The sequence below is a fragment of the Carettochelys insculpta genome, chromosome 9 (genome assembly GCF_033958435.1).
Source record: "Carettochelys insculpta isolate YL-2023 chromosome 9, ASM3395843v1, whole genome shotgun sequence".
NCBI classification, from domain to species: domain Eukaryota; kingdom Metazoa; phylum Chordata; order Testudines; family Carettochelyidae; genus Carettochelys; species Carettochelys insculpta.
In genome coordinates this window covers 58,141,398-58,156,118 of record NC_134145.1, presented here as the reverse complement: position 1 = coordinate 58,156,118, position 14,721 = coordinate 58,141,398, and the positions used below count along the sequence as shown (strand labels likewise).

The following is a 14,721-nucleotide window of genomic DNA, read 5'->3' as shown; positions in this document are numbered from 1 at the left end:
AGTTAAAAAAAACAACCAACCAACCCAACAAAAGAGTGACAGGGCCAGACAAATACCCAGAAACCAACTACTTCTCAATAGGCCCAAGAGCATTAATCAACAGAACACCACTTGTCATCACCTGTAGCCCCCAACTCAAACCACTCCAGCTCATTGTTGGCAATCTACAACCTATACTGGAGCATGATGTTGCACTCTCACAGGCCCTGGTGACAGCTGTCCAACTTCAGGAAAATTCTCACTAGCAACCACATGCCACGCCACAGAAGTATGAAATCCTGGAACTCTTCCTTGCAACAAACCCCATTGCCAACTATGCCAAATATTTACACTGGATACACCATCACTGGGCCCAGCCACATCAGTTACACGATGAGGAGCTCATATTCCTGCACTTCCACTAACATGATATATGCTATCATGTGCTAGCAATGCCTCTCTGCTATGTCTGTTGGACAAACTAGACAACCACCTCACCAAAGAATGAATCAACGCAAATCAGACATTGAGAATCTGAATACAGATAAACCTGTGAGTGAGCATTTCAGTTTAGCAGGTCAGAGTACTCAAGACTTAACATTGTGCATTGATCTTAATACCAGATTACAAAGGGAGACCTCTGATTTGGAGTTTGTTCTCAAGCTTGATACTTCTCACCTCAGACTCAGCAAAGATATCTATTGCTTTACAAGGACAATTTCCCCACCATTCATATTTGCAGTGACCACAGGTAGACCAGTTAACTTAACAGACACTTTTATAGAAACTGTTTTTCTTCCTTCTGTCCTATCTGGCTGATTTGTTAGTTTTTCTTTTTTCTTTTTTTTTTAAATTCTCTTCATCTCAGTTATTAGGATTTTCCAGATCTGAAGAAGTGGGTCTGTCCCATGAAAACTCATCACATAATAAGTTACATTGTTAGTCTTTAAGGAGCTACAGGACCTCTTTTTTGTTTTGTGAAGATACAGACTAACTTGACTACCTCTCTGAGACTGGTTCAGATTGGTGTTTTTTAGATATGAGCAGGCAAAGAAAGGATTTTAAACAGACAGGTCCTTCTCCACAAGGGAGGCCCCTGTCCTTCCCTGGAAGAGTTGGAAGAAAGTGACCTATTTATGAGCATACTTATTCTTGGGGGAAAAAATGTTATGAACCTGTAGCCACAGGAAAAACCTGACTGGTCACATGCTAAGACCTTTGCTGGATTGGGGTTGATCAGTAGTGAACTTATGAACATGAGTGTAGGTTCTTCAGTTGTTTTTAATATATTTTCTTTGTAATGCTTTTAGTTTATGAAAAACAGTCGTGCTTAGAAAGGGTTGCCTGGAAGCTTATAACTGTAGGCAATTAGGATTTTATAGCTGCTAAGTAGAAAGCAAAGCAGGCCCGCTTAGACAGTCTGTCTCACTGTGCCATTATTTGGTGTTAGGCACTAAGGATGAGAACACTGAATCTTAAAATGTTTATAGGTTTACTTAACATATTAGTGTTAAGCGATAATCCTCTTACATTTAAAGATGTTGCAGAGTGCAAAGTGTGTATGTAATAACCTGGACAAACATAAAGAGTTTACAAGAAAGACTTCCCTGCCCTTGTTTGTGTTGCAAATAACTATTAGAGAAACAGTAGAAATACATCAGAGATGTAACTGAGTTAGTCTGTATCTTCAAAAACAACAAGAAGTCCTGTGGCACCTTATAGACTAACAGATATTTTGGAGCATAAGCTTTCATGGGCAAAGACCAGCTTTGTCAGATGCATGAGTGGGAGGGTTTCAGAGGAGGATTTAAAGAGGGAGTCTCAGTCTCCCTCTTTAAATCCTCCTCTGAAACCCTCCCACTCATGCATCTGACAAAGCAGGTCTTTGCCCACGAAAGCTTATGCTCCAAAACGTCTGTTAGTAGAAATATAAAATACCTTGGAGATGTTTGTGTGTGGCATAGTCATTTTAGATTGTCACTTTTTTCTTATTGTACATATACAAAATATGATAAGTTAGTAGGTGCTCCGCATGAATCCAAAAATTCAGAAAAGAGTTCAGCCAGTGGGGTATGGCTGACTTGAAAACACCTGCCTATTCCAATTCTCTTAGCTAAATTGTTGATTGTGCATGTTCTGTTAACTTTTGAAGTAATTTCATTGCTGATTAAAACTGCCATGGAATACAAGATCACAGAACCACAATCCATAACTAACCAAACAGATTTGTACCAGATATCTATAACTCTCAGGTACACCAAAGCTTGGAAAATTGCCCGGCTGTCCATCCTAGTTAAATAAAACCAACCGGCTCTTCCACAAATTGTGAAATTCTGGGTAAGTGCTGCTTAATGTCCCACTGGGGGACATGGAGATCTGTGAAGTAAATCGTTAGGTTTCTGCTGCCTGTAGACTTTGCCGCCTTCTACTCTGAAAAGATGGATGAAGTGCTATTATGAAACAAGTTATTAGCTTCATAATCACCTGGAGCCGATTTTACTTGTCCTGGATGATCTTTTGTGAGGACAACAAAACATTGATCAAATAACAAACAGACAAACCAAAACACAGCATGCTCTTTGGAAATTAATTGCAAAGCTTACTACAGAGTATCCATAATAAATAACTATACCTCCTCTTCAGACAAAAAGAGCACTAGTAATGCAGAATGTACTTGTATTTCTGAACTGTGCTAATATCCAAACTTGGAATAATGTGTTTGTTAGTGAGTTCCTCTCCCCCTTCCTAAAATAGTTGCTGGGCACAGCTTCTAGCTTCAGAGCATTTGAGTGCTTAAAGAAAAGAATAGGGCTATTTGTCAGGAGCCAAAATTAGTATAATGTCAGAGCAGGAAGCCATCTGGCTTTTTTAAGTTTGATGTTTTTCTTAAAAATTTCTCTCATATTATTCTCGGGGGGATTGGCGAGTTCAGCAGCTATTTCCTACAATTTTTTTCCTGTACTGTTATTACCAGGCTCATTTTCCACTGATGCCCATCACCGCTAAAGTCTCTTATTACTTGATTTAATGAATTAATTTCATAGCCAGAGGATAATACCTGAGTTGCCCTAGAATATTTACCGAGGGGGAGTTCAGACAGTTCTGTCACTAAGAAGCTAACCAGGTTCAGGAAGGAAGATATGTCAGTATGGATTTTTAATAATGCACAATGAAGTCTAATATTGCTATTCTGTTGATTTTTTTTTTTATTTTGTCTCAGTTCAAGGGTCTTTCGTGTACGGTGCAATCAGTATCTTAATAGGATTATAATTCTTCATACTTATACACTGTGCCATTTATGATTGTGAACTTTCAACTTCCAATATGGACTCGCTTTGCTTTTGGTCTGCCTGTTAGTGGAGGTCAACCCCACTGACTTAGGTTGAGTTGTAAGACTTGAGGAAAAGGTACAGCATGTCTTATTTTCAAGTCTTATTTGATGTAGGAGCATTTCTCGCTTTCTTTAAAACGACATGTCTTGAATTGATGAAGATTGTCTTCTGTCACCAAATGGTTCCCTCAACTCCAACCAAAGTTTTAAAACCAAACAGTGCCCCCCACCCCCCAGCCAACCCTTTGCATTGGTGAGAAATGGCCTCGGTCAGTGTGTTTCCTTACACTTATTTTAAGCAGTTGAACTCTGTTTCTCGCTGCAGGACTTGCAGGTGGCTCAGGGCTAGTGACAGACTTGCCAGGGCCGTAGGCAAGGTGAGGGGTGCTTGGATGTGGAACCCTACCCCCCCCCCAAAAAAAAAGGCAGGGCAAGGCCTCTGGAGGAAGCTGCCAGGCTGAGGGCTGGCCTCCCTTAGCACTATCACCTGATGTTCTGGCCTCTACTACTGCTGCCATCGCAGCAGGACAGGGGAAGCCCCAGGCCCTTTTAAATCACCGGGGGCCAGGTCAGCTGTTCCTCCCCACCCTTTTGTCAGTGGCCCTGAGCTAGATCAAATATATTACGCTTTTGGTTTCCTGGTGTCTGGAAAATGATGGTATTTTTGTGTTCATATTTTTATTGGTAACAAACCAAGACATGAGTTGAATACATTATCGGTCAGTAATCTTAATATTAGTGAAGTTTGTTGACATGCTGTAGGATTTATAGTTTTTTTTTTAAACTTTGTAGAATTTCAAAGGGTTTTTGAAAAATTCCTGCATAAGCCACTGCTAAAGAACCCAAACCGAATCATGGTATGAGAAACAAAGTACTGTGACAGATCAGAAACTCACTGAAAGAGAAAAGAGTAGAAATCAGTGGTCAGCTCTCAAAATGGCAAAAGGTCAACAGTAGAGTGACATGAGCTTTTGTACTCAAATGATATTTAATACATTTCTGAATGATCTGGAAAAAGAGTGAGCAGTGAGGTGGCAAAATTTTCAGATGAAAAACTGTAATTCTGTCCACTAAATGAGGCAGTGGCTTTGTGGGGAAAAACTTTGTGATCATAAACAGGTTAAAACACCTCTAATCTGAAACTCTCTCAGCCAGCAATATTTATAATTCTGCATGATTTTATCAGGGGTGTGGCCAAGTTTCCTGTGGTCTCATAAAGTTTGTTTACAGCCACTATTCCTGGCTGTGTGTTCTGTGCTGTTATTTTGCTGTAGTTTACCCCTAAATGTCTTCTTGGAGTCCAGTAAGCAGTGGAAGTGTTGGTAATGCTGCTAGACAATATTGGCCTCTCGTGGTTTGGCATATTCTGTCATCTGGCACCGACCTGGTCCCAAGGGTGCTGGATGAGAGAGTTCAACCTGTAATTGAAAGCTGTCGTAAGAAATACACATGAGGAAAAATCATGGTTGTACAAGGGCCTTTAGTTTCTATGTTTCCTGATTTGAGTGCTTGACTTTTTTGAATATCTGTCCTGAACCAATGTTGGTATGCAGTTCTGAAACCACACTATTACATTTTTAGAGGTTTTTGCTGTTTCCATTTGCTTTGTTGTACTGAGATTGCCTCCTTACCCTCCCTGCTGGAGCAGTTCTTCATATTTCCCATAGATTTCTTCATTTACTCATAACAGTTGGTTTTCACTTGACAACTTCATGGGGGAGTTTACATTTTGATTTCTGAAATACATGTTTCAAACATGTGCAGCACTTTCCTCTAATTCTGGTGGAAACAAGCTGATAATGATTTCTCACATCTTTTCATTGGTGAGGAAATTGTTCCAACCAGTACCCTGGTTAATTTTTCTTAGGCGCTTATTATCAAAGATGTCTTAGTTCCTGTCTAACATTTCAATAGATCTCTATCTCTCACAGCTTGATTTTGAAATCCTAGTAGTCTTTTGTTGATTTGTTCATATATAATTTTCATATACTTTTTTCCAATAATTATTTTGGTCCCTGAGAATGTGGTTGCAGAAATTTTTTATTGATAAATCATAACTACATTGTAGAACTTCCAGTTGGGAGTCTGGAGGCTTTGGCAGTGGGGTGAGGCAGTTAGTTTTTGTCAACTAAGGAGACACTTTGGAACTGTGGAATAGATAGATGTCGCCATTAAAATCAGCGGCAATTTAAAATACTTTAATTATGGTGACTAAATTTGTTTGCAATGTGGTTGTAAGTTTGTTGGTTCCAGGATATTAGAGACAAGGTGGATGAGGTAATACCTTTAATTGGACCACTTCTGTTGGTGGACCTAAATTGTCATCTTTCAGTTTCAGCAGTAACCCAATTTAGGTTAACGGAACAGCTTATGCCTCTGGGGTTTTGTTTGTGTCTGTCAGCAAACCCAAGAAAGCAGCATTCTGTAGCAGATAGCAAACACATGAACCAGGTTTCATCTTACTTTTTGTTTTGGATGGAAGTTTAAATTTTGGCGTGTAGTTCTGTGGTTAGTGAGTAGAAGCTACAGCAAATAACTTGGCCATGGTGAACATAGAACCTGTATGTAATGAATCAGCAAGAAGCTACACCTCAGTTGCTGTTCTTGAATGTGTAGCGAAAATGATGGTGAAGTGTTGATCTTTAAAACTTAGTGTAATCTACTGCATTGAGGTTTAAACCGCTATTGTCTAAATTTGAGTCTCTTTTTTTAATTACTATATGTAGCGTACCTCTTGGTAGGGCATTGCAGTCTCTCTTCTCCCAGCTGGTGTTTGCGTTCAGAGTGCAACAAACTGACAAGTGTTGGCATGTCAGAAGGTGCATAGGATTCTCTTTTACTTTTGGTTTTACAAATGAGTATGGCTTTCCCCACTTATTTTCTCTGACTTGGAAACATGAAGATCTGTCAAATTTCTGTCCGCAGCCCTGAAATAGAAAGCTGTGGGGGTATGGTCGAAAGGTTATTACACTGGCTGGAGTTTCACCTTAGCAACCAGTTTCATGGTAGCACCATGGGGATGAGAACAAAAAAGCCATTAGGGCTCAGAAAAAAGCATAAAGGAGGGCTGCTGCTGGTCCTTCTTGGCAGCCATAGCAAGGTGTCTTGTAAAAGCAGCTTCTGTTGTCATGGAGCCTTTTAACTCAAGGCCAGCTTCTGGCACCATGGCTTTCACATGGGAGAAAACCTTGTCCTGTTTAGCTTTGGAAAAAATAAATAAGGAATAGCCTTGAGCAGAATTAGTTTATTATTGCAGCTAAATTACTGAGCTGCAGAGAGAAACTGAACAGAAAGGAAACATTTTGTTACCGGGGGAGAAAAAAAAAGTGATTTTTTTTTCTTTTTAAAGACTCCAGCATCCACTGCAGTCAAAAGCCTGTAAAATGGGGCATAAAAACAAATGTTTAACAATTGGTAAGGATTTTTTGCTGCACTTGTGTAGCTGCCTTTTCTCTTGACACAACCATTTTGTGTCTAAATTGTGACCGGCCTTTGTGATTATATGATTACAGCATAAGAATATCTTAGCACAGCTCTACTTTCAAGGTTTGTTTTCCTCTGCTAGTCCTTAGCAGACAGCATAGAGACAGAGATGAGACATAACTGTTTCTTTCTTATTTCTCCCTGTCAATACAAAATATAAAGAGGTTTTTATAAATGAGGCCTTAAAATGGCTCCTTTGAAGTTATATAGTGTCATAGCATGGAACTCTTTGCCCCAGACTCTGTGGCCACATTGAGTTGTTTTGAAGGACTCCACCAAGCTACCACCTGCAAGTGTGATTCAAAGTCAAACCGAATCTTGGGTTGGTTTCAGAATCAAACATTGTGAAAGTTTGAATTGGAAGCTTACTGGGACAGCACCACAAAATGAACCAGAAAGAGATCTGGGGAGGATGGGAAATGCTGAACAACAAATTGTGGAGGGAGAATATGAAGAGGTAGTGAAGTAACAAAATATCAGGAGTGTAAAGAGGAAGTCTATGGAGGGCAGGGGGCAGATACTGTACTGCTTTTCTGTATGTGACTAGAAAACATTTTTTGAGGCGGAAGGTTTCTGGGTGGAATGAAGGCAGGAGGGTGCTGCAACACATGGATTCAAATAGAAAATTACATTTGACCCTTGATTGTAAGAGTCTGATGCTTCTGTTTTAAAATACCAATTCGTGTTTTGCACACTCAGTGTAAACCTCAGACGGCTAACTTATTATTTTAAATGGTGAAACTAATGTCTGTTTTGCACTGAGAATTTGTATGCCAGTTCCAACACAAGGCAAACTGAAGTTAGACCCCTCAAAATATAGGAATGTAATGGTAAAACGTTTACAGGAATATGATATTTAAAATATTAAATAGAGCATTTATCATACTGTTGCTGTGATTACTGCATCTTGGTTTTCAGATGCACTAAACTTGGTAGTAACCTCAGTATTTTATTGAATACTTTAGGCACGTTTGCATCAGAAAACTTGTGTCTTAGCAGTGATGGGAGCAAGAATAGATCTAGGCAAATATATGTAGGAGTGCATGTAAAGTAAAATTGAATTTTAGATTGAATTTGTTTGAAATAAAAATTATAAACCAAAATCTTCCAGTCTTACCTCTAATTCACCCTTACATTTGTTTCTTCAATGAGCTGACACAAAATCCAGCCTGAATTCCTAGAGAAAAAGAGAAGTCTTTTAATCTAATCTGTTGCTAGAGCTGCAGTCTGCATATAGAAAGTTGGTTTAGGTACCAGGAATCAGATTGAATGAGACATAACCTCAGTGTTTGGCTGGGATACGGATGAACTACGCTAGATAGTAAAATGAAGGGGATATGTCTTTGTGCACTCAGTACTGCACTTTCTCTCACTGCTTGTCTTGATTAATCTTCCTTCTTGATCTCTTTGCTTTTCTTTGGCATTGTTACCTCCACTGCAGCAAAGATTTAGTATTAGCAGAAATCATTCCAGTCAAGTGAGGGTTATGTCCCTTCAAGGAGTCCTTAAATTTGATGTCTCCTGCCATTCTGCCACTTATTACAGGAGAAGATGGCTTGCTCTCTGGAGAAGTATTTTCACATTTGCCACTGAGGAAGATGGAGCTCAACAATGACATGTGATTTTCATGGCCCTACAATAAACTTTTTTGTTCTCTTTCACAGTCACAGACGAAGACACGGTGAAGAGGTATTTTGCCAAGTTTGAGGAGAAGTTCTTCCAAACCTGTGAGAAGGAACTTGCCAAAATCAACACTTTCTATTCTGGTAAGCTGCATATCTATGTCTGATACAATTAGCGGAAGGTGTAGCATACAGAGACCTAAGACTTCCAAACCCACAAAATAACCATAACATTCCTGAAGGTCTGCCATCCAGATTATCATCGGGTGGTTTATGTAAGAAAGCTACTTTAACTTAAGGTGTGAATTTAAAATATAGCTAAACCTTTTCAGAAAAAGTTGTGAATACTCTTGTTTGGTTTGAGTGTCATATTCCAGTTTAACTCTGTTAGAAACAGATATAAACCAAACCAGATTATCCAGGTTTTAGACAAAAATGCACATATCCAGCAACCGCTTGTGTCAGTTGAACTATGTAGGTTTAACAAAGAGTTCAAGTTAAACCAGTACATCATTCACATGAACGCAACACTACCTGCAATGGCAGGTAGCAGACAAATTGTTTCATTGCACCATGGGCATGGGCAAAACATCTTGAACTGTAGTTATGGAAAGGTCAGTCAATGTTTTTTAATATGGTAATCGTTGAAAGGCTTTATTACTGAGTTTACAAAAATTGTGCTTTAACTAATTCGGTTTGGAGGAAAAAAAACAAATGAAGTATTTTAAACATGGAATAAATGGAGATCTCTAAGAAACTGAGACAAGAAGCCTTGGGTTTAAATTGCAGCAAGGGAGGTTTAGGTTGGGTATTAGGAAAAATTTCCTGTCGGAGTGGTTGAGTACTGGAATAAATTGGTTAGGGTTGTTGTAGAATCTTCATCATTGGAGATATTTAAGAACAGGTTAGATAGCTATCTAACAAGGATAATATAAATCAGTGGTGTCCAATAGAAATTCAAGGATCGCCACAGCTGCCCCCCCCCAGTCAGAATAAATGCCCTCCCACCTCCGTGAGAGCCAGGCACCACTCCCCAAACATATTGGACACCGTGGCTATCGATGGTGCTTGGCGCTGCCATGAGGGCAAGGACGGGACTCGATGACCTCACGGTACTAGTCTCAGTATTGTAGACTACACTTTTATAAATAGGTAATATCTGAATATAAGCATGGCTATATGATTAGTACAGTGTGTGCCCTACTTAACATTTTTCAAACACTTTAAGTGTCTCATGTAGTCAGGGCCTAAGCATAGTGGTGTGAAATGTGGTATGTTTTTGCTGCTGTCTGTCTGATATACAGGCCCGATCTCTGTAGACTGGACTTCTGTGGTCTGGCATCCCTATGGGTGCTCCTGGGCTAGAGCGCTCACAGAGAAAAGCTGGCCCCCAACTCAGCAACTCCTCCCCTGCCTCCCTAGAGCTTCTGTTGTGCTCCAAGCTCAGGGAGAGAGAGTGGAGAGAAGCAGAGACAGGGGACACTTGGGGGAAGACGCAGGGTGGCTGTGGAGCCCAATGGCTGGGGGGCCAGGAGTGCAGCCCGGAAGCCAGTGGCAGGGACTGGGAGAACAGCCTGGTTACCACAGGGCTTGGTGTGTTCCCATGGGGCTGCGCTCCTGGGATTCTGCATCCTCCTTGCCTTGTCCCCTGAGTGCCTGTCCCCATGTTCAGTCAATGCTGGCCTGTCTGCTGCTGCTAGAGTTCAGCTCTGCCGCTGGTGGTGGTAGAGGGGCTGACTGAGCAGGGACTTGGGAGCAGAGGGAAAGTAGTGATACTTGGAGGAAGAGGCAATCTGTCTGTGGAGCCCCGGGGCTGGGTGCCTTCAGTAGCGGATCTGTGCAGTCAGTGTCAGGGAATGGGAGTGCAACCTGGCCAGCCCAGGTTCAAAGTGTTCTCCTGGGGCTCTGCAGCCCACCCCCCACCTTTTCACCTGAGGGATTTCCCCCACCCACTTGGTCACTGCCAACCCCTCTGCCACCCCCAAAGTGTAGCCCAGCATTGAACTCCTCTGGTCAAGCAAAGTCCTTCAGGATCCTTGTTTGGAATGGTATGTGTGGACTATGGTATAGTATAGTACAGTAGCCTCTACTGCTGTTTACTTAGCCATGGCCTGGTTACCATCCTCTCTCCCACTGACCTTCTGTTTGCATGAAGTATCTAGTTGCATAGTCAACAGCACACGCACAGATGGATAGCAGTCAACCTGTCTTTTTGAGAGCTCTTGCGCCAAGTCAGGAAGTAATGTGTGCATCTGAGAATGTGATTGACGGAGACTGAATTTGGCAGTTGCCTCCAAAAGGATCACTTTTCTCTTCACCACTGAGGTTTCCGTTTGGTTCTGCAGTCAGTGGACACGAGGGTGTGCAGTGTGCAATAAACAGCTGGAGACTGTTTTGGGTTTCTAAACATGTGCTTTTTCTGACCCTCTGTGTAGAAAATTGTTTTAAAGTCACTAAAGGCAACAATTTGAAGTCACACCTATGTTTTTCAAAACACAAATGCAGTTCCACCACGGACGTTGACAAAGCTTGCTGCCGGTGAAGAATTAGATTTATTTTGTGCTTTACATGTGCCTTAGGCAATTCTGTACATGATTTAAACAGCAATAGCAACATAATATATTTTGCCTTATTTTCATTCTGTACATGTCACACTAATAAAATGATATTTTAATAAGGTAAGATCTGTTGCTGGGTTATTTAAATCTTTACAGCCTTTCATGGCTTCCCAAAATAAAAATGCAAAAAGGCTATCTTAGATATCTCCAACAAAGCAGAATTTTTCCAGCCAGCCAGTAAGTGACTTGCAAAAGATTTTTGAGAAATAGGGCTTGTGCTCTTCATTTCTTTAGTATGTATGTAAATAAAAAAGGCTGGTAATGTTATATTTTCAGAGGGAGGGGACAGTTCCTGCTCGTTTTACGTTAAATAGAGTAGAGGCTGGGAGGACCACTGAGTGATTGGAGGTGTGTATTAAATGGTGATGTTAGAGCTCATATTAAATGGGTGGAGTTTTTTAAATATTTAATAGGCATTTTTGTTCAAAATGGCATTTAGTCATTTCAGTGACATTGGCGTTAACAAGAATAAACGGCTTGGTTCTTGGAATGTATTACAGCTGTCACTGGATTTGTCTTCACTATTTTTTAACCTAGAGCTAAAGTTTAAAGGTCACTTTAGACAACATTGAGATTTTTACAAACATATTAGCTAATTTTGAGTTAATTGGCAGTCAGATCCAGTAAGAGCTCCAACGTGGGCATTCAAGAGCTCTGGCAACATCAGTTTTTTAGAAAGATCATGATCAAGTTTCTTTACAATGACTCTTGCTTTTGCAGAGTCCTAGTCACTGAATCTGTTCAGGTATATCAGGATGTCCCCCTTCTGTTTGGACCAGAGAGTTTTCCATTATATTTCCCTGATAAAAATGACTTAAAGCGTGGACAGGGTTGACAGTTTGTTTCAGCGGTATGAGTACAGTAATCCCTCAATTCAAAGGACCCTGATTTAATGGACTTTGGAAATAACAGATGCTGTCTGCCAGTGCAACACCCTCCTTCCCCCTGCCCCAAAAGAAAGTAAATGCCAGAGACACACCAGAGCCTCTGGTTGGCTGGGGCCACTGGAGTGGCTGGGGCTGCCAGGGCCAGAGGGGCTGGAGGGGAGGCTGGGGCTGCAGCAGGGGCTGGAGCTGCTGGGGCTGGAGGAGCTGCTGGAGCAGCTGAGGCTGCCACCGCACCTGAAGCTGCCAGGGCTGGATGGGCTGCCAGAGCAGTTGGAAGAGGTTCAGCACTGAGCGTACCAAAAGCCACGAGAGGTTAATTGGAAGAGGGAGATGGAGGCGTGAGTGGAAGAATAGGGCAGGAGTGGGGAAGGGAAGTGGGGGAGGGCAGAGGACAGGAGTTAGTGATGGCCTGGGAAGGTCAGTGCATCATCATACACTAAACCATTTGGATTTAACAGACTTTCAGCATTACCAAACACCCGCCCCTTGCCATTAGTCTGTTAGATTGTGGATTTACTGTGTTGTTGGGGTAAGAATCATAGTATATAGGTGTAAAATACCTAGAATTCAAGGCTGTTCTCCAGGTTGAGTACTTTCTTTGTTCTTCTATATGTCATCTTTAGAAACTGTTTATGTCCAGAAGGGAAAAAACTTTCCAGTACATAAGAATGCCCATACTGGGTCGGACAAAAGGTCCATCTAGCCCAGTATTCTGTCTTCTGGCAGTGTCCAGTGTTAGATGCCCCAGAGGGAGTGAACAGAACAGGTTAATCATCAAGTGATCCATCCTCTGTCACCTATTTCCAGCCTCTGACAACCTGAGGCTGGGGACACAGTTCCTACATAGGCTGTCTAATAGCCATTGATGGACCTAACCTCCATGAATTTATCTAGGCTGGTTGGTTTTAAACCTGTTACCTATTAATTTAATTTGGTGACCATCCTCCACCCCAAATGTTTGTGTTATTGGAACAAGAAGATAACTTTTCCTTTTTCAATTTCTCCATACCTGTCATGATATTATAGACCTCTGTCATATCAGCCCGCAGTCTGGTGCGCTGTCACTGTTTGTTAAAGGGAAAGCCTTTCCGAAGAGGTGGTTTGCATTGCATCCTCAAATTGAAAAGACATTTAATTCATTCTGATCTGTGGCTGTAAGGAACTGTCCAAGAAGAAGGTGGGAGTTGGGACTGGCAGCGAAAGTTCCTTGCTCCCAAGAGATTTTTCTCTGGGTACTCTCACCTACTGTGCCCTTTCCAGTGGTATTTATATGAGTACAGTTTTTGTCCAAAAGTTATTTTGGATCAAGATTTGATACTAAATCCAGAACTGCAAGTGCTGTAGTGTGCGGAAAAGCACGTGTTTTTCTAAGGTGAGAGCCTATTCCATGTTCCATCCACTGTGACCTTCATGGTTAGGCCTTGGGTTGAGGACATGGGTCCAACCAAGGAAAGCATGAATCCCTGCATCTTAAGAGGAGAGGGAACAGGTTTCCTTCCACAAGGAGACAGATGCGTTTTGCTCGTGTTGCAGTTTGAGTATCTAGGAAGAAACAAGAACTGCTGTTCACAGATTTCCCCTGCTGCTAATTTTGTGTCGGTTTCATTGGACTGTTACAGCAAGGGATTGTTATACCACATGTTTGCTTCTTTTGGATGTTGGGGCAGTCGAGCTTATGCACTTCAAAGCAAAAGATGGCTCATATCTGTCATTAGCCCATTAACAGTTGAGTCCATGCCATCTCGTGGTATCAGTCAATGATTTAACGGGAATATGAAAGGAGAAAGAGAAGCATGAAGTCTTGAGGGCCATCTGCATATGTGAAGGCTTTTGGTGAAAAGAAGCAGCTACCATCATTACTCTATGCCTGAGATTGTCTTGGGAGAGGAAACAAAGCTAAAGAGTGGTTCCATCAACTCCTACTAGGTCATGCACCTTAACTTTGCATAGGAAGGGGTCAGCTGAGACAAGACAGTAATTAGCAAATTCATGGGTGTCTGTTAACTGATGTTTTGAGCATTTTTTAACAGCTACAGGTTGAAATTCCCAGAACCGGCATTCTCTCATCTGGCAACATCCACTCATCTGTCAGGAACAGGGAAGTTACTGGACCAGAGGTGCCTGGGTGGGAGGTTACTAGGGAGACCTGGCTGCCTTTGGCATGGGAGCCCAGCGGGGCTTGAGGCACAGCCAGCCGGAACCAGCCCCTGTGGGGCAGGGGCTGCACCCAGTGCCTGGGAGCTGCGGCTGTGCGGGCAGCCTGGCTAGGGTGGCATTTCAAAGGAGCTGTAAAATTGAAAGAGAGGACTAATGAGATTGAGTAAAGGAAGGTTTAGAATAGCTACAATAAGTGTGAAACTGATTTGAAGATTAATGCAGAGAGAAACTTTCATGGAATAGAAAGTTATAAAACACCATTAAAGAGAAAACATAGGTTGAATATAGGGGAAAAAAACTGACTGAGAACTAACATGGATTGTGGAACAACCACATAGCAGTTGCCTAATTGTGCAGGCACAGAAGGAGATGTGATGAACGTGAACACAGCAATTTCATCTCCAATTTTTGTACTTATCTTATAAGTGACACTTTATATTACGACATTTGCAAGAGACTGCAGGTGAAATTCTTGTTAACGTTTACTTTGTGCCTCTAACAGTACTTTGTCTGCAGTCAGTTTCAGTGTTTTGTTGAAGGTACATACCAATCCCCTGGCTCTGCAATGTTTTCCAGCAACAGGTGCAGCACAGTTGAAACTGAGTGAGCAAGGAAGCAAGTTACTGGTGGGTGGTTACACAGAA

General features: G+C 41.6%; 1 protein-coding gene across 2 annotated transcripts in view; it reads left to right on the top strand.

Annotated features, from left to right (window-relative positions):
* Positions 1-14,721, top strand: part of XPR1 (xenotropic and polytropic retrovirus receptor 1) — a 172,839-nt gene that overhangs the window by 100,182 nt on the left and 57,936 nt on the right. For both annotated transcript variants that reach the window (XR_012646570.1, XM_075002732.1), the window contains exon 3: positions 8,458-8,559. Coding sequence is in view for 1 of the 2 variants with exons in the window: in XM_075002732.1 (XP_074858833.1) it covers positions 8,458-8,559 (102 nt within the window). In the remaining variant the exon portion in view is untranslated. The remainder of the gene's footprint in view (positions 1-8,457; positions 8,560-14,721) is intronic.